Below are 24,298 nucleotides of genomic sequence, written 5' to 3' on the forward strand. Positions count from 1 at the left end.
CCCTCCCTTCTCCACACCACTGCCACTCTCTGTTGTCATCTATGCATAGTCACTTTAATTAACTCTACCTACATGTACATACTACCTCAACTAACCGGTGTCCCCGCACATTGACTCTGTAGCGGCACCCCCCTGTAATATTGTTATTTTTTACTGCCCCTCATTAATTACTTGTCACTTTCATCTCTTATTCTTATCAGTATTTTTTAAAACTGCACTGTCGGTTAGGGGCTCGGAAGTAAGCATTTCACTGTAAGGTCTACCTACACCTGTTGTATTCGGCGCATGTGACTAATAAAATTTGATTTGATTTTGATTTGAATTAAGTAGCTTAGTTTTGTTGTTTGGCAACTTGAAGATAACTAGGGCCTTCCAATGTCTTCCAATGCATTGTGGAAAAGTGTTCATCTAATTCTACCGAATGAAGACCTGAAACGAGTATAACATTCACATACCATAGAACATTCTATTTCTGCATTCTGAGATTGCGTTGTTTCCCGCTACTTGTTGATTTCAGTAGCACATCCCCATATCGGATTTCTTTTTTACTAGGCAATTGTTACGTTCCCCAGTTTGTGTTGTTTTGGGTTTGTATGTGTTTGTATGTGTGTATTTCAGGAAATGACTTCCTGGATTCTAAGCAGCTGATTGGTCGGCCCCATCGATGATTGGAGCTCTGAACCCTCCCTCTCATCAGGGGAAACAGCTGTTTTCAATTACCAACTCCTTCTCCAGCTGGATAAAAGCCAGTGTTCCTGTGTCAGGAAGAGAAAGCTTCTTTGAAGTCCTGTGTTGGTTGTTGCCCAGTGACAGTTCTGTTGACAGTGTTTTGTAGCTGCTACTTCTAAAGTATGTGTATGCTAATAGGACTCAGTGTTGTTGATTATTGAAATTGTTCCCTAAGTTTGTATTATTCTGTTTCATTTGTTCCCAGGGGGGGAAGGGGAAGGTACCTTGGGAGTGTTTAGGCAAGAGCCCTGCGGGCATACATAACCTGTAGTATTTACTGTCTATGCACACTAGGTAAGACCTGGATGGACCACCCCCTGTATTTTGGTTAGCGCGCCAGGAGGTTCTAAAAGGTTAGGTAAGTAGTGGGTAGGAGAGGACTCAACTTTAACTTTCTTTGCTTTGGTTCCGTCCAGCCCCTTTCACCCACATTACCGTGTTATGGAAATAAATTCCCTGTAAACGGATATAGTCTCTGTCATCCTTACCCGCACCTACAATCACATACCTCTTTCACTCCACGGGGACTTGAGTTGTAGCAGGGTGTTGCGTTCCCTCCAAGAGGTGTAAGTAACACATGTCAGTTAAGAACAAATTCTTATTTACAATGATGGCCTACACCGGGCAAACCCGGACGACGCTGGGCCAATTGTGCGCCGCCCTATGTGACTCCCTATCACTGCCTGTTGTGATACAGCCTTGAATTGAACCTGGGTGCCGCCTCGAGCACTGAGTTGCAGTGCCTTAGACCGCTGCATCACTCCGGAGCCCCTCATGCAAGGGTTTGTCCAATATTAGCCTATCAACTAAATAGCCTATGAATTAAATGTTTGCTTGTATATAATTGGTGAATATTCCTGCCTTAATGTTCAGGAATACATGGCAAGGAACAGCACAGGGACATTTTAATAGATATTGTCAGGCGGCTTCAGTATCGTGTAAAATACTTGATGAAACTCCCAGATGAACTAAAGACTAAATGAAATAAACACATTCATGTTGTACAATCAATTATATATGGATGTGTTTGTCCAAGACAGTTTCCAGTAATCACTTCCAGTAAGCTGAGGTCGCCAGAGGCAAGAAGAAAAACATGACCAACTGAGACATTACTTATGCTGTCCTGAGACCCTGGAGAAGATCTAATTTAGTAGCTATAGGTGGATGATAAGAGACAACTGATTTACAAGAACAATCAATGACAGGTGATACTGACCTGAGAAATAGTTTGTCAGCTTTAATGTGTATTTGTTAGGTTAACATCTGTAAATCATCTTATTCTGCTTTGTAAAGACTCATGGAGACAACGTGTCATCTCTTTTCCACAACTTTATTGTCTTCCTTGATAAGGACAATCATAACAACAGTTGTTCACTTATTACACCTTCAGATAATGAATCACAGCTGGGAGATACAGGAGAATATTCACACATTATATGTTGGTCTAATCCTGAATGCTGATTGGTTAAGACCGCATTCCAGCCGGTGCCTATTCCACAAGCTACCACCGGCTAAATCTATGATGTTAAAATGCCTATTTACTCTGTTCCAACTGACTGCGCAATCCACTGTCTCATCAGCCCAGCCAGGCAATTTATAAACTTGATAGGATATTCACACAATCACATCACTTTGTACTAATACAACAAATGTACTATTTTAGTCTAGCTTTAGATAGCTGTACTGTTATTATAGTGAAGCTGAGACTGATATGCTTTGAAAGATACTGTTATTTTGTTTCAATGATGATACAATGTCAAATGTTGAAAAAGACACTACATGTATTCCATTACTGGCTGGCTCACATTTTTTCTAAACCTAAATTAAACAAGCGACAAAGACACCACAAAAGCAAATGGGTCTTCTCCTTGGGAACATCGAGGGAACATCATGACTCTGTAGGAATGAAATCACATGACAAGATAATCAGTCGGTTGAGTAATACTGCTGATCACTCCTATTATAGAGGAGAGTCTGTGGAGTAACACTGCTGATCACTACTACTATAGATCAGAGTCTGTGGAGTAATACTGCTGATCACTACTACAATAGATCAGTCTGTGGAGTAACACTGCTGATCACTAATACTATAGATCAGAGTCTGTGGAGTAATACTGCTGATCACTAATACTATAGATCAGTCTGTGGTGTAATACTGCGACCACTCCTACCATAGAGGATATTAGACAGTGTTTAACCATCTGTGTGTCAATGATTGGAGAAATGATTCCTGCTTGATGTGATGTTATACTCCAACATGTTTCTGTTATGCTTCACTGATAAGCCATCACTCACTGTTCATATTACTGTTTATAATAGTGATTATAGTACTGTTTACAATACTGTTTATAATACTGTTCATAGTACTTTTTTATAATACTGTTTATAATCCTGTTTATAATATGGTTCATAATACTGTTTGTAGTACTTTTCATAACTGTTTATAATACTGTTGATAACTGTGTATAATACTGTTAAAATACTGTTTATAATGCTGTGTATAATATGGTTAATAATACTGTTTATACTGTGTATAATACTGTGTATAATATTTGACTTCAGACATTTGCTCTGCCTTCACTCCTACTACAGGTTTGTGTGATTTTAGGACATGCCAATCTCCTTAATTTAACTTACCCATTATGTTCATCATCTACCTACGATGGCTACCTAAAAAGCAAAGAACAAATTATTTTGGTTATACAGTCAGAAGGTTACACATAGTGGCCTTATTGAATATTATCAAACAGGTTGATTGATTTTCATAAAGTTTTAAATCAAAATGAGTAAATACTATCCATTTGTATTGTATTAATCTACAGTAGATGGCTCACAGGGCATCCTAGACTTATGCATTCCATATATTAGATGATGTTAACCTGTTAATGTTGAGAGAATGACTATCTTACACTGATGGGTGTTCCTTTACATGATATGAACTTACATATAGGTATGTGTTCTCCATACTGTATCGCTCCATCATCACACTTCACCTCAATTTTTTTTATATTCCATCCAAATTGTATGTATTCATGGTAATATCCCTCTTTGCAATGGAGAGTCTTTTTTTCACCGTGTGCAATATTCTCTTTGTTGCGTAAATTCTGTAGATTGTACTCTTCATCAAAAGTGGAAATCTCACAAGGCCCTGATGGAAATGAAACCCAGTAATTATTTAATTCCCTTAGTGTACAGTACATATTCATACATTTATATACTCATATACACTTGACATGTAGATATTACACCATGTTCATACCAGTTGAAAAGAATGTACTTACGTAAACACTTTGGAGGTCTCGGCCATTTTCCATTCTGACATCTGATGCTGCCTGTGAAACTCAGTGTATAATCCAAGTTACATTGATAGGACACCTCTGTAATAACATCTTCAACATCTCTCTTTTCCTTGGTGAAATCTCCATTAGTAATAGGAGGAGGATCAGGACAGCTTGCTAGATTAAACAGGGATCATAATACCGTACCATGAAAATACAGATACAATGATACAGTACCATGATAACAGTAGCATAATCATGATAGTGCTATTTTAATACAGTACCATGATACAGTAGCAGGATAATACAATACAATGAAAATAAATGACAATGATTCAATACCATGATAATACAATACTGTACAATGATACAGTACAGTACCATGATAATACAGTACCATAGACTTAAGACTTACCTTTACACTCAACTGGCATGTGCCATTCTCCATTCTTGCAAGTTGCTTTTCCTCCAGGTCCTGTGTATGGGCTAATGCATTTATAATCTATTTGGTTCCCATTTTCGTATCTCTCTAGCACTTGGTCAAGAATCAGAAATGTTTTCCCTGCGCCCTCAGGCTTCCCACAGTACTCTGTAGGTGAAGCACAGCATGTTTGCACTATCAAATTACAATCAAATACCAGAGACAAAAGTGGCAGAGAATGACTGTGTGGTTAGAACCATAGTCAAGGGCCAATGTACAGTATATTCAGAGAATGTAACTGGGGCAATTTGTGATATATACTGTGAATATGCGATGAATCTCATCCATGATCATATCTAGGAATACTACACTATAATGAATTATAGCAAAAAACAACAGCAACTATCTCAAAGTGGACACATTGGGGACATATTGAGAAACTATAAATCAGAGATTGATACTTCTGTAATACCAAGCAAAGCCTTAACAAGGATTCCTGATTGTGTGAGGGGAGAAAAAGGGTGTTATATGTTAAGGAACTTTTCATCTCAATGAACATTTAAATATCATTTTTTTCCTGTTTGAATAGGTGCTGTTCATAGTAGAGTAACTCTAAACTGTTTGAATAGGTGATGTTCATAGTAGAGTAACTCTAAACTGTTTGAATAGGTGCTGTTCATAGTAGAGTAACTCTAAACTGTTTGAATAGGTGCTGTTCAAAGTAGAGTAACTCTAAACTGTTTGAATAGGTGCTGTTCATAGTAGAGTAACTCTAAACTGTTTGAATAGGTGATGTTCATAGTAGAGTAACTCTAAACTGTTTGAATAGGTGATGTTCATAGTAGAGTAACTCTAAACTGTTTGAATAGGTGATGTTCATAGTAGAGTAACTCTAAACTGTTTGAATAGGTGCTGTTCATAGTAGAGTAACTCTAAACTGTTTGAATAGGTGCTGTTCATAGTAGAGTAACTCTAAACTGAATTACTGCATCAGTTTCAAACTTTTATCAATACTTACGTTTGCATGTTGGTGGTGGAGTTGTCCAATTCCCATTTTCACAAGTAAGTTTTTTAAGTCCCTCTATTTCAAAGGACTTGCGACATTCATAATTCACTTCAAATCCATCTCTATATTTATTTTGATACGGGATTTCAACAATTGCATTTTCAACTTTAGGTGGAGGATCACATATAATGCCTTGCGCTTCAAGAGAAGAAAATACTGATGTAAGATTAGTGGGTAGAAAACATACACACAGTACAGACACAGAACAACTACCTCTGTAATTACATAATATCATATGGGCTTCTGGGTCCTTTTCCCCAAACTATTCCAACATATAGTAAACATACATTGAAGGATGACTGGCCACTGCATACAATCACAATCAAGTGATTATTTCAAATGAACAAAACTATTAACAACTACTCACGTCTACAAGCTGGTAACGGTGTTTGCCATTTTCCGTCCTTACATTTTATAGTCTTTTTTTCAGATGTGTATCCATCTTTGCAATCAATTTTAACAGTTTGTTTATTGTTATAGACTTCTTTGTGAGGTACCTTTGTGTTGGGAATGACAGGGAATTGGCCACATTGTGATTGATCTAGAGAGAAAGAGTATTGAGATTGAGTTTCAGACCAATCTAGCGAAGGAAATGCATTCTACTGTTCTTTAAAAACATTTTTTTACCATTATTTAACTAGGCAAGTCAGTTCTTGATCTACTTTGTAAAGAGATACTATCTAGAGGATGTTTTCTTACCAATACACTCTAATATTCCAGACCATGTTCCATCAGTACATGTGGCTTCACCCCACCAACCCCCGGTAGAGGGTTTGAACCCTTCATTGCAGGAATAGTGTATCTTGCTATTCCTGGGATCATCCATCACACTATGATTCAACACTATGAATCCATTCATCACAGTGGGATTGATACATGCTCCCTCTATTTCTGGGGGAAACAAGGACATGAAACATTATAGAACACATTGTGACACATTCATGGATTTTAATCCGGTTCTACAGTTGTAACGCTGAGTTCCTCCCAATTGACCCCGCTGCCAGCGTTGGGGAGAACTCACAAGAGGGTCACGTGGATCACCACATGTTATCCCTACAAAGATAGAGATGTTAAGTGTTAGCATGAATCATACCTGTACAGTAACACACATTGATCCACCTGTCTATACCTCCTTATATCCTCAATATGATGCATGCTCCTGTAACGGTCGTCTTGTGGTGAATGAGCGGACCAAGGCGCAGCGGGTGATGAATACATAATGAATATTTATTAACAGAACGACGAAACACGAAAACTCTTTAACACACTACAAAACAAATAAACGACGTAGACTGACCTAAAACATGAGAACTTACAAATACACGAAGAACAGGTACAGATTACAAACAAACGCTACAGTCCCGTGTGGTACGAACATACATACAGACACGGAAGACAATCACCCACAAACAAACAGTGAAACCAGCCTACCTTAATATGGTTCTCAATCAGAGGAAACGTCAAACACCTGCCTCTAATTGAGAACCATATCAGGCAACACATTAAACCCAACATAGAAACACAACACATAGAATGCCCACCCAAAACTCACGCCCTGACCAACTAAACACATACAAAACAACAGAAAACAGGTCAGGAACGTGACAGCTCCCTTTATTTCTGGGAGAAACAATGGCAGGAAACATTACAGAACGCATTGTGACACATCGTTCAGTTAACAGTGCACTTAGAGGACCTGTTCTACAAAGCATTTACCATATCATTACATTTTGGCCAAGCTGTTAGTTTGATAAAAGCACTGAACAGAGCAAAATCTGGAAAACCAAATGGAAGCAAAATGAGTGAATGTTCATGCCATTACCAATTCCACACCAAATCATCAAATAGGGAATAAAACAGGAGGCTTAAATCTGATGCTTGATCTTTCCAGTAGCCTTAAACCTTCTGGATCAGTGTCTTGACTCACATCCTCAGAGTTTTTAGATGATTGAAATGTAAATGTCATCCTACCTTTACAGCCAAGTGTCTTGGTCCAGCCATTTGTTGTACAGGTAGCAGTAGGTCTGGTAGTACTGTCCAATAGTTCATAATTCATCTTACACTCATAAGTGAGCGCATCTTTGATTTTGTATCTTGTTTTCGGGTCTTTAATCACAGCATTTAGGATATCTGGCTTGTCACATGTTATCTCTGAAAGAAAACAACGTAATTCTGATGCAGTCCAAACTAACATCGGAGCACAAGGTAATCAAACCACAGTGATATTCAAAGATGGCTTCCTTCAGAAAACTTCACCTTCACAGAGTGGTTCTGGAGTCCAGGAGCCATCACTTGTGCATGTGGCAACACCCCGGGTATTTGTGGTTTTAAATCCGGTTCTACAGTTGTAACGCTGAGTTTCTCTCAATTGACCCCGCTGCCAGCGTTGGGGAGAACTCACAAGAGGGTCACGTGGATCACCACATGTTATCCCTACAATGATAGAGATGTTTAGTGTCAGCATGAATCAAACCTGTACAGTAATACACAGTGATTCACCTGTGTATACCCCAATACACTCAATATATCATACTACAATATACTCTCCAGTATGAACATACGTTCACAATCTGTTGTAGAAGATGACCATTGTCCGTCCCCTTTGCATGTTATTGTATCTTCAGTCTGACGTGAGAAAAAGTTCCAGAATCCTGAGGTACAGGTCACCTTCAGCCTTTCACCAGGCAAGAACAGATTTCTGCCAGCAGGTGTGTAACTGGTTCCTCTTGTTGGTGGCAATGATAATTTACATTTCACTTCTGCATTTTGGAGACAAAAACATAGACAAACATTTTGTTAGTAGCTTTCTATAATATGTTAACAAATGGTTTAAAAAAATGAACTTAAAGTTAAAAACATAAGTTACCCAGCAGACTTAAAATGTCAAGTTCCATTCACTTGATTCCTGAGATGATCAGATTCTTACCTTCACACTCTGGTGTTGGACTCCAGTTGGCTATGTTGCCCATTTTAGTGCATTTAGAGGCTCTTCTCTGAGACATAACATAATTTGTGTTACAGCTGTATTTCAGTGTGTCATCTTCATTGTAATCGTCCCTAGGGGGCCCGATCACTGCACCATTAGCTATGTCTGGAGCGTAACATTTAATCACTGTGAATTGAAGAAGCACAGAATTAAACAGATGATTGGTCATCATGATCAGAAACAGCAACGTGTGACAGTACGAGTTGTTGAATGGAATATGATACAATCATCGTTTTAATATTACACTTTTGAGTTGATGACCGTCATTCAAATCTGGATTTAAAAAAACACTACATACATATAATCACTGATCATTCTATATGGTCATTATTAACTCTACCCCAATCACAAGCAGGTGTTCACATACTGTAGTGTACACCACCAGGCACTATGACATCGTCACACACAACGATCATTGTGATTTTGTATTGTATGCTAGTGGGGAGTTGCTCTGTTGTGTGTGACGATGTCATAGTGCCTGGTGGTGTACACTACAGTATGTGAACACCTGCTTGTCTAACATTTCATTCAAAAATCATGGGTATTAATATGGAGATGGTCCCCATTTTGCTTCTATAACATCCTCCACTTTTCTAGGAAGGCTTTCCACTAGATGTTGGAACATTGCTGCGGGGACTTGATTCCATTCAGCCACAAGAGCATTAGAGAGGTCGGGCACTGTTGTTGGGCGATTTGGCCTGGCTCGCAGTCGGCGTTCCAATTCATCCCTAAGGTGTTTGTGTTGAGGTCAGGGCTTTGTGCAGGCCAGTCAAGTTCTTCCACGCCGATCTCGACAAACCATTTCTATATGTACCTCACTTTGTCCAAGGGGGCATTGTCATGCTGAAACAGGAAAGGGCCTTCCCCGAAATGTTGCCACCAAGTTGTAAGTACAGAATCGTCTAGAATGTCATTGTATGCTGCAGCGTTAAGATTTCCCTTCACTAGAACTAAGGGGCCTGAACCATGAAAAACAACTCCAGACCATTATTCCCCGTCCACCAAACTTTACAGTTGGCACTATGCATTGGGGCTGGTAGTGTTCTCCTGGCATCCGCAAAAAAAAAACAGATTTGTCCATCAGACTGCCAGATGGTGAAGTGGGATTAATCACTGCAGAGAACGCGTTTCCACTGCTTCGTAATCCAATGGCGATGAGCTTTACACCACTCCAGCCGTCGCTTGGCATTGCACATGGTGATCTTAGGCTTGTGTGCGGCCGCTCAGCCATGGAAACCCAGTTCTTGTGTTGACGTTGCTTCCAGAGGCAGTTTGGAACTCGGTAGCGAGTGTTGCAACTGTAGACCACTTCAGAATAAAAACACTTACAGTTGACCGGGGCAGCTTTAGCAGGGCAGACATTTGACCAACTGACCTGTTGGAGGCAATCTATGACGGTGCCATGTTGAAATTCACTGAGCTCTTCAGTAAGGACATTCTACTGGCAATGTTTGTCTATGGAGATTGCATGGCGGTGTGATCTATTTTATACACCTGTCAGCATCTGGTTTGGCTGAAATAATCCACTAATTTGAAGGGGTGTCCACATACTGTTGTATATATAGTGTATCTTTACATACAGTAGCTTCAGTTTACCTTCACATGTTGGGACAGTGCTGCTCCATTCTCCTTTGTCGTTGCAGTCCATCTCAGACAATCCCTTGAGTACCATGCGATTTGATTGGCACTCAAACTGGATCACATTTCCATAGGTTGCATCCTCACTGTTTCCGATGACCACAACGTCGTCGTTGGCTTGAATCACTGGGCATTTCAATGCTGTGAAAAACACACCACATGGAACATAGATACAATGCCTTGCAAAAGTATTCATCCCCCTTGGCGTTTTCCCTATTTTGTTGCATAATGGACATACACAAAATAGTCCAAATTGGTGAAGTGAAATGAAAAAGAATTACATGTTTCAAAAAATGTAACAAAAAAAAAACCCCGGAGAAGTGGTGCGTGCATATGTATTCACAGGCTTTGTTATGAAGCCCCTACATAAGCTCTGGTACAACCAATTACCTTCAGAAGTCACACAATTAGTTAAATAATGTCCACCTGTGTGCAATCTAAGTGTCACATGATCTCTGTATATATACACCTGTTCTGAAAGGCCCCAGAGTCTGCAACACCACTAAGCACCACCAAGCAAGCGGCACCATGAAGACCAAGGAGCTCTCCAAACAGGTCAGGGACAAAGTTGTGGAGAAGTACAGATCAGGGTTGGGTTATAAAAAAATATCAGAAACTTTGAACATCCCACGGAGCACCATTAAATCCATTATGTTTTATTTTTGTTAAGAATATGGCACCTCAATAAACCTGCCAAGAGAAGGCTGCCCATCTAAACTCAGACCAGGCAGACCAGGCAAGGAGGGCATTAATCAGAGAGGCAACAAAGAGACCAAAGATAACCCTGAAGGAGCTGCAAAGCTCCACAGCGGAGATTGGAGTATATGTCTATAGGACCATTTTAAGCAGTACACTCCACAGAGCTGGGCTTTATGGAAGAGTGACCAGACAATAGCCATTGCTTATAAGTGGTGTTGTGGTGTTTGCCAAAAGGCATGTGGGAGACTCCCCAAACATATGGAAGAAGGTACTCTGGTCAGATGAGACACAAATTTAGCTTTTTGACCATCAAGGAAAACACTATGTCTGGTGCAAACCCAACACCTCTCATCACCCCGAGAACACTATCACCACAGTGAAGCAGGGTGGTGGCAGCAGCATCATGCTGTGGGGGATGTTTTTCATCGGCAGCGACTGGGAAACTGGTCAGAATTGAAGGAATGATGGATGGTATTTGGTATGTTATTAGGATCCCCATTAGCTGTTGCAAAAGCAGCAGCTACTCTTCCTGGGGTCCACACAAAACATTAAACATAATACAGAACATCATTGGACAAGAACAGCTCAAGGACAGAACTACATACATTTTTAAAAAGCCTACACATCAATACATACACTCAAACTATCTAGTTCAAATAGGGGAGAGGCGTTGTGAGGTGTTGCTTTATCTGTTTTTTGAAACCAGGTTTTCTGTTTATTTGAGCAATATGAGATGGAATTGAGTTCTATGCAATAAAGGCTCTATATAACACTGTACGTTTTCTTAAATTTGTTCTGGATTTGGGGACTGTGAAAAGACCCCTGGTGGCATGTCTGGTGGGGTAAGTGTGTGTGTCAGAGTTGTGTATAAGTTGACTATGCAAACAATTTGGGATTTTCAACACATTAATCTTTCTTATAAAAAGAAGAAGTGATGCAGTCAGTCTCTCCTCAACTCTTAACCAAGAGAGACTGGCAGCATAATATTTATATCAGCCCTCTGATTACAATTAAGTGTTCTGTTTTTTAGTTTTATTTCTTGTTTGTTTCACAATAAAACATATGTTGCATCTTCAAAGTGGTAGCCATGTTGTGTAAATCAAATGATACAACCCCCCCAAAAAATCTATTTTAATTCCAGGATGTAAGGCAAAAAAATAGGAAAAATGCCAAGGGGATGAATACTTTTGCAATCCACTGTAACTAGCATATAGGATCCAGCCACTGGCAGTGGAATCAACGATTTTGTAGATTTCATTACACTGCACATTTTTTTCTTACCCAGAAAATGCTTGAAAATAATTTGTCTTGTAACAAGATATTCTGGCTTTGTTTTGTTGGTTAAATTAAGCAATATTATCTGCCAATGCACTAAGATACTTTGTGTCGGGAAGACATCTGGGTAAGCTTAATCAACTCAAAACAAGTCATTTTAATACAAGATAAGATAAAAAGTCTAGTCTGTTATACAATGTAGGGTGAGTCTATGTTCTTGACAGAATATATCACTTCTTACCTTCACATATAGGGAGTGCGCTGTCCCAGCCTTGTTCCACGCAGGTCCGATGTCTGGTCCTGGTCACCATTTGGTAACTGAGATGGAGACAAGTTGGAGAACAGGCATTTGATGGTTTGTTATACTTTAAGAATGATTATTTACAGTAGAAGCAGTAGCAGCATTAATAGTAGCAATATTAGTAGCAGCAGTAGTAATAGTAGTAGCAGCAGTAGTAGTAATAGTAGTAGCAGTAGTAGTAATAGTAGTAGCAGCAGTAGTAATAGTAGCAGCAGCAGTAGCAGCATTAAAAGTAGCAATATTAGTAGCAGCAGTAGTACTATTAGTAGCAGTAGTAATATTAGTAGCAGCATTAATAGTAGCAATATTAGTAGCAGCAGTAGTAATAGTAGTAGCAGCAGTAGTACTATTAGTAGCAGCAGTAGTAATAGTAGTAGCAGCAGTAGTAGCAGTAGCAGCATTAAAAGTAGCAATAGTACTATTAGTAGCAGCAGTAGTAATAGTAGCAGCATTAACAGTAGCAATATTAGTAGCAGTAGTAGTAATATTAGTAGCAGCAGTAGTAATAGTAGTAGCAGCAGTAGTAATAGTAGCAGCATTAACAGTAGCAATATTAGTAGCAGTAGTAGTAATATTAGTAGCAGCAGTAGTAATAGTAGTAGCAGCAGTAGTAATATTAGTAGCAGCAGCAGTAGTAGCAGCATTAATAGTAGTAATAGTAGCAGCAGCAGTAGTAGCAGCAGCAGTAGTAGTAATATTAGTAGCAGCGGTAGCAGTCTCAATCTCCATTATCAATGCTGTAATAGTCTATGTGTCAGGGGCTTAGGGTCAGTTTGATTAAATTCTCCTGTCTTATCTGGTGTCCTGTGTGAACTTACTGTAAGTATGCTCACTCTAATTTTCTCTCTCTCTCTCTCTCTCTCTCTCTCTCTCTCTCTCTCTCTCTCTCTCTCTCTCTCTCTCTCTCTCTCTCTCTCTCTCTCTCTCTCTCTCTCTCTCTCTCTCTCTCTCTCTCTCTCTCTCTCTCTCTCTCTCTCTCTCTCTCTCTCTCTCTCTCTCTCTCTCTCTCTCTCTCTCTCTCTCTCTCTCTCTCTCTCTCTCTCTCTCTCTCTCTCTCTCATGTTCTGTTAATTACTGATGTCCCCTTTAAGAATGGAGCACCCTTGGTCATGCGCAGTGTTGTTCTATGTTATTCTGGTACTAACTTGTTTTAGTACATGTGAAGCTCCAGTTCCATTTCTTGTATTCAGAGTCTTTCTTATTATATAAATAAGTAATACGAGCTAAGACACTACAATGGCGACGAGGATGATTACCTGCAGTCTGCATCACGAATGCAGATGGAGCTCGTAGGAAGAGAGGAAGATTTTGACCCTGTAGCACAACAGCTAGCAAGCAGTGACGAGAACGAGGCGGCAGATCAGAGACCCGTGGAGCCGGCGGTAAAGAGAATGGCTAGCATCGGGAAAATAGATGTGTTTGATGACACGCAAGAAAACTGGGCAACTTACATTGAACGACTGGAACAGTACTTCATTGCAAACGACATTGCTGATAACAAGAGAGTACCAGCGATGTTGAGTTTAATTGGCCCAAAAACGTACAGTTTGCTAAGAGATCTGACTGCCCCTCTGAAGCCCTCAAATAAAACATTAACAGAGATTGTGGAGATACTGCAAAATCACCTATCACCTAAACCACTCCTCATCGCGGAACGTTTTCGTTTCCACAAGAGAGATCAGAATGAGGGGGAGGGTGTTAGTACATATGTAGCAGAGTTGAAGAAACTGTCTGAACATTGCCAGTAGGAGAGAACCTAAATGACACATTAAGGGATAGATTTGTTTGTGGACTGAAACATGAACACATTCTAAAACGTTTCCTCACAGAATCAGATCTCACGTTTGCAAAGGCTGTTGAAATTGCTGTGACTGGAAATCGCGACTAAAGATGCATTTGAGTTGCAAAGAAAAATAAATACTGACCTATCACAAACTTCCCTGCACAAGTTTTCACGCAGTCGACAGCGCCCCCGTGTGGCCGAAAAATGCAACAGGTGTGACAGAGATGGTCACAGAGCAGAGGACTGCCGTTTCAAAGACGAAATTTGTCACAAATACAGTAGAAGGGGGCACATTCAAAGAGCATGCAGAGCAAAATTCAGTCACAACAGGAAAACTGAAAAAATTAAAGGGTCTGTGAATGCACTAGCAGAGAACAGTGGCAGTGATTCAGATGAACGGTTAATTGGTACAATGGCGTTAAACACAGTGACTTCTCCCAGCAGTAGCATAATATGGGTGACACCAGATATCGAAGGCAAACCCCTCAAAATGGAGCTGGACACAGGATCTGCAGTGTCTATAATTTCCACTACTCTCTACAATAAGCACTTCAAGGCTATCAAGCTGAAGAAGACAAATGTGTTGCTGAAGACCTACTCAGGAGAGAGATTGAGCCCAATCGGGGCGTTGCAGGTCAGAGTGCGGTATGGGGGGCAAACACAGCAGTTACAGCTGTATGTGGTGCCTGGAACTGGCCCCCCATTATTTGGCAGGGAATGGCTTTCAAAAATAAAGCTGAACTGGTGTGACTTGAAAATGCTCCACACGTTCCAGTCCAAAGAGAAAGGCACCGACCAAACACTGGAACACTTGTGGAAGAAATAAAACACAGTTTTCAGTGATCAGATGGGAACAGTATAAGGCTTCACAGCAAAACTTGTACTGAGAGATGACGCAACCCCAAAATTCTGCAAAGCCAGATCTGTTCCATACTCCCTGAGACCAAAGGTGGAAGCGGCAATCGATCGCTTGCAGCATACAGGGATCCTGACGAAAGTGGACAGAAGCGAATGGGCCACACCCATAGTTCCTATTGTGAAGAAAGACGGGTCTGTTAGAATGTGTGGGGACTTGAAGGTAACTGTGAATTCAATGTTGCATGTGGACCAATACCCCCTGCCACGTCTGGAGGACATCTTTGCTGCACTAGCTGGTGGGAAACACTTCAGTAAAATCGATCTGAAACAGGCTTACCTGCAGCTACTGGTTGAAGAGAGCTCCAAACAGTACCTGACAATAAACACACACAAAGGTCTATACAGGTATAACCGTTTTTGGCATTGCATCGGCCCCAGCCATTTGGCAACAAACTATTGACCAGATTTTGCAAGGAATCCCAGGAACCCAGTGTATCCTGGAATACATGATCATAACAGGATGCACCGACAAAGAGCACCTGGCTAACCTGGAAGAGGTCCTGAAAAGACTGAAAGAGTAGGGTCTACAGGCAAACTTACAGAAGTGTGAGTTCGTCAAAGACAAAATTGTCTTCTGTGGACATGAAATTGACCACAATGGATTGCACAAAACACAGGACAAAATCGAGGCAGTGGTACAGGCACCACGACCACAAAATATCACAGAAGTGAGATCTTTTACGGGACTGATCATACTACAGAAGATTCCTCCCAAACCTTTCAGCAGTACTCCAGCCTCTAAATCAGCTCCTGGAAAAGAATAGGACATGGCGGTGAACAGAACAGTGTGAAAATGCATTTCTTGAGGCGAAACGGCTCATCATATCTGAACAGGTCCTGATGCATTACGACCCTGAACTGCCAGTGAAGTTGGCTTGTGATGCGTCCCCTTATGGCTTAGGGGCCGTCCTTTCACACACACTGAAAGATGGGTCAGAGAGGCCAGTTGCATTTGCGTCACGAACGTTGAATGATGCAGAGAAAAACTACTCACAAATCGACAAAGAAGCACTGGCGCTAGTGTGGGGCATCAAGAAATTTCACGCATACCTATATGGCAAGCGTTTCACACTGGTTACGGATCACCAGTCTTTGCTTTCCATTTTCAGTCCAAAGAAAGGCATTCCGGGAATGCCAGCAGCCAGGTTACAACGATACGCCTTGTTCCTTGCCAGTCATATGTATGACATTGAGTTTAAGCCGTCGTCCCTCCACACAAATGCAGATGGATTATCCAGACTGCCGTGTACAAGAGAAAGACAAAGGAGTGTGGATGCAGTGGACATTTTCCATACCGCTCAGCTCGAGGCACTACCGGTCACAAGCACAGTTATCAAACAGGAGACAAGGAAAGATGTGACCTTGTCAAAAGTGTTCACCTACACCATGTCAGGATGGCCAGCTACTGGCAGAAAGGAGCTGACTCCGTATTTCCAGCGGAGAAATGAAATTACAACGTACCAAGGATGTTTGACGTGGGGAATGAGAGTCATGATACCCCAGAAATGCCAACATCAGGTTTTGCAGCAACTACATGAAGGTCATGTTGGAATTGTCAAAATGAAGCTGCTCGCAAGGAGCCACTTCTGGTGGCCAGGTCTGGATCAACAGATAGAAAATATGGCAAAGAACTGTAGCGGATGTTTGGAAACCCTTCACATGCCTGCTCCTGTCCCAGTCCACCCATGGGAATGGCCCACAGAGCCATGGCAGAGAATTAATGTGGACTACGCTGGTCCCTTTGAAAAGCACATGTTTCTGGTTATAGTTGATGCCCATTCCAAATGGCCAGAGGTGTTTTGCACTGACTCCTCCACCTCAGCTCAGACGATAAGAGTGTCTCAGAACAACGTTTGCACGCTTCGGATTGCCGCTGCAGCTGGTAAGTGACAACGCGCAAGCTTTTGTAAGTGACGAGTTTGCAAGATTCATGTCAGTAAATGGAATCAAACACTCAACCTCAGCTCTGTACCACCCTGCCACCAATGGGCTGGCAGAACGCTTTGTGCAAACCCTAAAGCAAGGACTCCGTGCAGCAAAACGAGACGAAGGGACTTTGTAAACTAAACTGGCCAAGTTCCTGGCCTCCCGAAACACCCCACATGCCACGACAAATGAAAGCCCAGCCGCACTGATGTTCGGGAGGCCTCTCCGCACACAGCTGGACATCATGAAGCCAAACAGGCATAATGAAGTGCTGAACAAACAACCCAAGATGCTCTCCAGTGGCCGGGAGCACCATCTCCAAACAGGACAGGAAGTGATGGTGTGAGACTACAGAAGGGGAGGGAAATGGACAAGAGGGACCGTACATACACAAACGGGACCCAGAACTTACCAGGTTCAAGTGAGCCCAGAAATAATGTGGTGGCGTCACATTAACCAAATGCATTCCACGGAAAACAGCACAACAATCGAGAGAGAACAGGCACAGAGAGCACCTGAGAGAGACACACAGGGACCTGTAGAGGACGGTGGGGCAGTAAAGAGACCCCAGGCTGAAAGAAGGGAACGTGTTGATGAAGGTGCTGCTATAGCAGAAGCTATAATGGAACAAGCACACACTGAGGATGTTCAGGAGCCTCCAGACAATCCTAGGCGCTACCCAGAACGAAGGCACCGTCCACCAGACAGACTGGACTTATAAACAAACTTACACAAACTACCTGTTCAAGTTCAAATTTAAAGATGCAAAATAACTACAACAAGTTCTGGGAAGTGTTTCAGTTGTGGTTTGGGAAAAGTAACTCTGATTGTATAAGAGAAGGAATGTTATGTTCTGTTAATTACTGATGTCCCCTTTAAGAATGGAGCACCCTTGGTCATGCGCAGTGTTGTTCTATGTTATTCTGGTACTAACTCGTTTTAGTACATGTGAAGCTCCAGTTCCATTTCTTGTATTCAGAGTCTTTCTTATTATATAAATAAGTAATAAGAGCTAAGACACTACACTTTCTATCTAGAGTTTTTCCTAGATAACGTGTTTCTACATCTGCATTGCTTGCTGTTTGGGGTTTTAAACTGGGTTTCTGTATAAGCACTATAAGCACTGAAATCTGCTAATGTAAAAAGGGCTTTATAAATAGACAATTTTTGATTTGATCAGTTACAGTCATAGTAGTTTCAGTAGTAGTAGTAGTAGTAGTAGTAGTAGCAGCAGTAACAGTAGTCGCAGTAGTAGTAACAGTAGTAGTAGTAGCAGCAGCAGCAGCAGTAGTAGTAGCAGCAGCAGTAGTAGTAGCAGTAGTAGTAGTAGCAGCAGCAGTAGTAGTAGTAGCAGCAGCAGTAGTAGTAGTAGTAGATGTAGTAGACGTAGTAGCAGTAGTAGATTTAGTAGTAGTAGTAGTAGATTTAGTAGTAGTAGTAGCAGCAGTAGTAGTAGTAATAGTAGTAGTAGCAGTATTAATAGTAGCAATATTAGTAGTACCAGTAGCAGCTGTCATGCCGTTGGCCTGGGGGTAGGTTTATGACAGTCATAAATACCTCTTCCCCCCTTTTCCCCTCTCTACCCCACTGATGTGAAATTTGAAAACCCCTTTGTTAACATAGAGATTCTGGGAACATCCGAAAGGTGGGGGGAAATGAACTATATTCTGGTAATCTGACCAATTGAACATATGCGGTGGTACTTAATGTATATTATGTCAGTTCGGTTGTCATCTGGCACATTCTCATCAATGATAGAATGACAAACTCTACAGTGGAAAGTCTACACATCAGAGTTATCGGATTCACATGGAATTGTTGTTCAATTTAAATGTTTGAATATGAAATTATTCGTGATAGGATGAAATGTGATGGTAATGAACTCTTATTCATTGCGAATGGTATGAACTCTTATTCACTACAGAAGTGATACCTCCTAGACGTTGAGTTAGCAACAGCAGCTGCAAATGTAAATTAGGAAAGTACAGACAGAGTATCCCGTCTACCACACAACGACGTTACTACAACGTATCCAATTTACCAGCAGAGACATTCTTCAAAGGACAAAGGACTCGGTTGGGCAACACGGCCTTCCATCTACCACCAACCTACCGAAGCGCAGCTCAGAGGAAATATGTATTGCATTTTCCTTTTCCAAATGGGCCGTAATTTAGAATGCATAAGATACTGTATTTACGATAGCATGGCTTCTCCCTTGGTTCCTCAAGTCTTCCCGCTCTTTCACTCAAACCCAGACCCTTTTCTTTTGTGTAACCAGCTGTCATATCTGTTCCGTCCGCTAGGGACGTTTTCCTTTACGACGTAATTTGTAATCAAGGTATGATTCATTCTGTGTAGATGTAATTCTGTGTGATTAGTTAGGTATTTAGTAAATAAATAATTAAACCCAATTTTGTATTGCTGATTCAACTTGTTAGCCAGGGTTCGTGAAGATAACCAAGAATTTACAACTTTCAGATGAGACTGAAATAATGTGACGATTAACATTGACTGCTATTGATGTAAAATATTGCTAGGTCTTTAAGAGTTTATTCGGAAGATAACAGCTCTATAAATATTATTTTGTGGTGCCCCGACTCTCTAGTTAATTACATTTACATGATTAGCTCAATCAGGTAATATTAATTACGGAGAAACAATTTTATATAATGGCATGTCATATCACTTAATCCGGCATAGCCAAAGACACGACACAGCATTAAAAGTAGCAGTAGTAGTAGCAGCAGTAGTAATATTAGTAGCAGCAGTAGTAATAGTAGTAGCAGTAGTAATAGTAGTAGCAGCAGTAGTAGCATTAAAACTAGCAGTATTAATAGCAGCAGTAGTAATATTAGTAGCAGCAGTAGTAATAGTAGTAGTAGTAGTCTTATCTGGTGTCCTGTGTGAACTTACTGTAAGTATGCTCACTCTAATTCTCACACTCTCTCTCTCTCTCTCTCTCTCTCTCTCTCTCTCTCTCTCTCTCTCTCTCTCTCTCTCTCTCTCTCTCTCTCTCTCTCTCTCTCTCTCTCTCTCTCTCTCTCTCTCTCTCTCTCTCTCTCTCTCTCTCTCTCTCTCTCTCTCTCTCTCTTTCTATCTATAGTTTTTCCTAGCCAACGTGTTTCTACATCTGCATTGCTTGCTGTTTGAGGTTTTAGGCTGGGTTTCTGTATAAGCACTTTGTGAAATCTGCTGATGTAAAAAGGGCTTTTTAAAAAGACAATATTTGATTTGATCAGTTACAGTCATAGTAGTTTCAGTAGTAGTAGTAGTAGTAGTAGTAGTAGTAGTAGTAGTAGTAGTAGTAGCAGTAACAGTAGTAGCAGTAGTAGTAACAGTAGTAGTAGTTTTAGTAGTTGCCGTAGTAGTAGCAGCAGCAGTAGTAGTAGTAGTTGTAGCTTTAGTAGTAGTAGTAGTAGCAGTAGTAGATTTAGTAGTAGCAGTAGTAGTGGTAGTAGTAGTAGTAGTAGTAGCAGCAGTAGTAGTAGCAGTAGTAGTAGTAGCAGCAGTAGTAGTAGCACTAGTAGTGTAGTAGTAGTAGCAGTAGTAGTAGTAGTAGTAGTAGCAGCAGTATTAGTAGTAGTAGCAGCAGTATTAGATGTGGTAGTAGTAGCGGTAGCAGTAGCATGAGCAGCAGATTACCTTCGAAGGGTTGAAATGATCAAAATGTAACAACAGAGAAAAGATTTAGCATGTAACAGTCAGCAACAGAAATTCCCTACCCTTTTCTGCATTCGTACAGAACTTGAGCTCCAAAGACAAAATCGTCCAAAATCGAAAGACGGAAGTCTCCATTTGGTGTGTCTCCTGGATGTCCACATGACTTAGCTGCAAACAATAACAGAGATTTAGCCCAAAGGCTGATTTTAGCCCAAAGGACATTCAACAAAACCATATTGGTCCAACATCTACATGCTCCTCTATTCTTCTTTTTGTGTGTGTAGTATAATTCACAATTCATGATCTGCAATATGGAATTTCACATACGGTAAATTATAACTTTGTAATCAGAATTAACTTTAAAAGGTCATTTGTCAAATGCAATGCACATCATAAGTAATTCTAAAGCTCAGTTTAAACAATGGAAGGGATGAGCGTAGACTTACGTTCACATATTCGACCACCATCTTGACTCCATCCTTTATTGTCGCATTTGAGTCTAACGAATCCTACGTAGCCAATAGCGCAGGGCAACCTCACTGTTTTGCCACTTTCAGTGTCTTCTAGGTTGGAAATGTCCACGTTTTTAGTTCCAGCAATCCCTAAAACATCCTTTCGGAGACAACCTGTGAGGCACAGAGGTACAGGCATAAATAACACAATAACAATAGAATGCACAATAGACTCAGGCTTATTAAAACATTTCAAAATATGCAATGTCAAGGGTGATGCTTAAAACCCGTCATATCTATCAAATATTTTCATTTGATTTATTTACTTTATTTATTTATTAGGGTCTCCATCAGCTGTTGCTAACGCAGCAGCTACTCTTTCTGGGTCCACACAAAACAAAACCTGACATAATACAGAACATGAATTGACAAGAACAGCTCAAGGTCTGAACTACATACATTTAAAATAAGAATAATATAAACAAGTCCTGTAGTGACAAAACATGAGGACACAGACACTTGCATGCATTATATCAGTACTACATATACATACATGTTATTTATGTCAGATAGGGGAGAGGCGTTGTGACGTGAGGTGACGTTTCATTTGTTTTTTTAAGCTAATTTTGCTGTTTGTTTGAGTAGTTTGAGATGGAAGAGCTCCATGTTACCATGGCTCTATATACAGTATGCGTTGCCTTAAATTTGTTTTGGATTTGGGGACTGTGAAGAGACCCGTGGTGACTTGTCTGGTGGGGTAAGTATGTCTGTCAGAACTGTATGTTAGTTGATTATACAGAATCTTCTCCTCTACTTTGAGCTAAAAGAGACTGGTATGCGTATTGTTGAAATTAGCGCTCTGTGTACTGTGAAGGGCAGGGTGTGCTGCTCTGTGAAGGGCAGGGTGTGCTGCTCTGTGAAGGGCAGGGTGTGCTGCTCTGCTCTGGACCAGCTGCAGCTTTCCTCTGTCCTTCTATGGGGCACCTGACCTTATAACCAGATAATAGTCCAGATGTGCAAAGCATATTTTTTACCACAGACAGACCTCTCCCCATTTTAACAACAATTTAATAAAATGCCTTGATGACAGTATACAATCTAAGATAACACCAAGAAGTGACGGTTTCCTCTACTTGCTCAACAGTCACATCATTAATTAGAAGATTCAGCTAAGATCTAGTACTTAGGGAATGACTTGTCCCAAATACAATGTTTTTTTTTTTTTTTTTTTTTAGGTTTTTGGTGTTCAGGACTAGTTTATTACTAGCCACCCATTCTAAAAACCGACTGCAGCTCTTTGTTTAGGCTTGCAGTGACGCTGTGGGTGCTGAAGTGTATAATGTTCAGTCATCTGCGTACATAGACACACAGGCTTTGTTTAAGGCTAATGGTAGATCATTAGTAAAAATAGAAAATAAAATAAAATTGTATTTGTCACGTGTGCCAAATACAACAGGTGTAGACCTTTACAGTGAAATGCTTACTTACAAGCCTTTAACCAACAATTCAGTTTTAAGAAAATACCAACAACTAAAAAAGTATGAGATAAGAATAAGAAATAATTAAAGAGCAGCAGTAAATAACAATAGCGGGGCTATAGACAGGGGGTACCGGTACAGACTCAATGTGCGGGGGCACTGGTGTCGAGGTAATTGAGGTAATATGTACATGTAGGTAGAGTTATTAAAGTGACTATGCATAGATAATAACAGAGAGTAGCAGCAGCATAGAAGGAGGGGGGCAATGCAAATAGTGTAGGTAGCCATTTGATTAGCTGTTCAGGAGTCTTATGGCTTAGGGGTAGAAGCTGTTTAGAAGCCTCTTGGACCTAGACTTGGCGTTCCGCTCTGGGCCTTCCTCTGACACCTCCTGGTATAGAGGTCTGGAATGGCAGGAGAAGCTTTTAGAGAAGCTTCCATTAGAGAAAACCCTCTGTGTCCTATTAGATACTGTAGATAGGTCTCAATCCATAATGTGGCAGGTGATGTAAAGCCATAACACGAGAGTTTTCAATAACAGGTTATGGTCAATAATATCAAAGGCTTCACTGAAGTCTAACCAAACAGATCCAACAATCATCTTATTATCAATTTATTTCAACCAATCATTAGTCATTTGTGTCAGGGCAGTACATGTGGAATGCCTTCACTATAAGCATGCTTAAAGATGGTTGTTACATTCTTTACATAAAAATTATTTACAGAACAATATAATAGTATCTGGTCAAACACTATTTTTTCCAAATGTTAGTAAGAACCGGCAGCAAGCTGATTTCAACATGATCACAACTGTGAACCTGAAAGGCTGTTTCAGGGATGCATACATGGAACATTACACAAACCACACATAACTTCTTCTATCTGTAATATTTCACTCAGGCAGAGATATCTTACCTTGACCTTTCACAAAGCTGAGTGTACACAACCATAGTGCAAAGACAAAGCTGAGAGTTATCAATTGCATTTTGACTTCATCACCTATTGTCTGTCACCAGCGAGAGTGTTTGGATGTTGTGGGTCACAGACAGAGTTGCAGTAGTTAAATTATCTCCTGTCGGTCAATGATTTGCCAGAGCCCTCTCAAGTCACAGTCCGTCCACGCAACTCAACAGCGCACTAAAATGAGAAGGTAACACGTGTCCTGTATTGTAACGCAGTGAGCCACAGCCTGCAGGAGCCAGTAGAGGATAACTGTAATTGGAGAAAGACGAGGAGGGGATGGGGGAGAAGGGCAAGTGACCACATTATGTCTGGTTGAGGCACCGAGGGTATGTTGTGAAAGACAAACAACTAAGCCAGAGGGAGGGAGTTAGGACTGGAATCACTACAATGTTTTGGGGGGAATGTTTATCATTGCACATTTCCTGGCATCTAGATATTTCCATTGCCAAACACACTGTGTACTATTAACAAGATGAAACCCAAAGTGTGCATTGATTATACATAGCCTTTCTATTCTACTGGTGAACCTGAAACCATTGCACTCAATACGGGTATTGTGTTGATGAAATATCTGAAATGGTGAACTTAATCAAAAACATACATTTATTGTGAAAATAAGTCCAGCTAATGTATGTTTTAAATGAATGTCTCTGAATGTGGAAACTGGGTCTAACTTGTTTGTCTTTTACTGAATAAATAAAGTATTCCCGAAAAGGGTTCATTCG

At 40.6% G+C, this 24,298-nt stretch overlaps 1 protein-coding gene across 9 annotated transcripts in view; it reads right to left on the reverse strand.

The window, feature by feature from the left end:
* The window catches only part of LOC120055015 (coagulation factor XIII B chain-like), a 126,071-nt gene extending 102,231 nt beyond the window's left edge, over positions 1-23,840 (reverse strand). For 4 of the 9 annotated variants that reach the window (XM_039002856.1, XM_039002855.1, XM_039002858.1 and 1 more), the window contains exons 1-12: positions 23,526-23,833; positions 21,127-21,306; positions 20,743-20,848; positions 12,334-12,410; positions 10,077-10,259; positions 8,421-8,606; positions 8,056-8,253; positions 7,751-7,927; positions 7,466-7,645; positions 6,194-6,385; positions 5,862-6,035; positions 5,447-5,632 (exon numbers count right to left, since the gene is read on the reverse strand). In XM_039002856.1, the coding sequence (XP_038858784.1) occupies positions 5,447-5,632; positions 5,862-6,035; positions 6,194-6,385; positions 7,466-7,645; positions 7,751-7,927; positions 8,056-8,253; positions 8,421-8,606; positions 10,077-10,259; positions 12,334-12,410; positions 20,743-20,848; positions 21,127-21,306; positions 23,526-23,595 (1,909 nt within the window). In that variant the 5' untranslated portion in view covers positions 23,596-23,833. Of the gene's footprint in view, positions 1-2,038; positions 2,626-3,366; positions 3,400-3,673; positions 3,878-4,010; positions 4,185-4,422; positions 4,624-5,446; positions 5,633-5,861; positions 6,036-6,193; positions 6,386-7,465; positions 7,646-7,750; positions 7,928-8,055; positions 8,254-8,420; positions 8,607-10,076; positions 10,260-12,333; positions 12,411-20,742; positions 20,849-21,126; positions 21,307-23,525 lie in introns of those variants that run through there. The other 5 variants (XM_039002859.1, XM_039002860.1, XM_039002852.1 and 2 more) reach the window with 5 other exon arrangements.
* Positions 23,841-24,298: the final 458 nt, after the last annotated feature.

This window comes from Salvelinus namaycush, chromosome 10, assembly GCF_016432855.1.
Source record: "Salvelinus namaycush isolate Seneca chromosome 10, SaNama_1.0, whole genome shotgun sequence".
Classification (NCBI taxonomy): domain Eukaryota; kingdom Metazoa; phylum Chordata; class Actinopteri; order Salmoniformes; family Salmonidae; genus Salvelinus; species Salvelinus namaycush.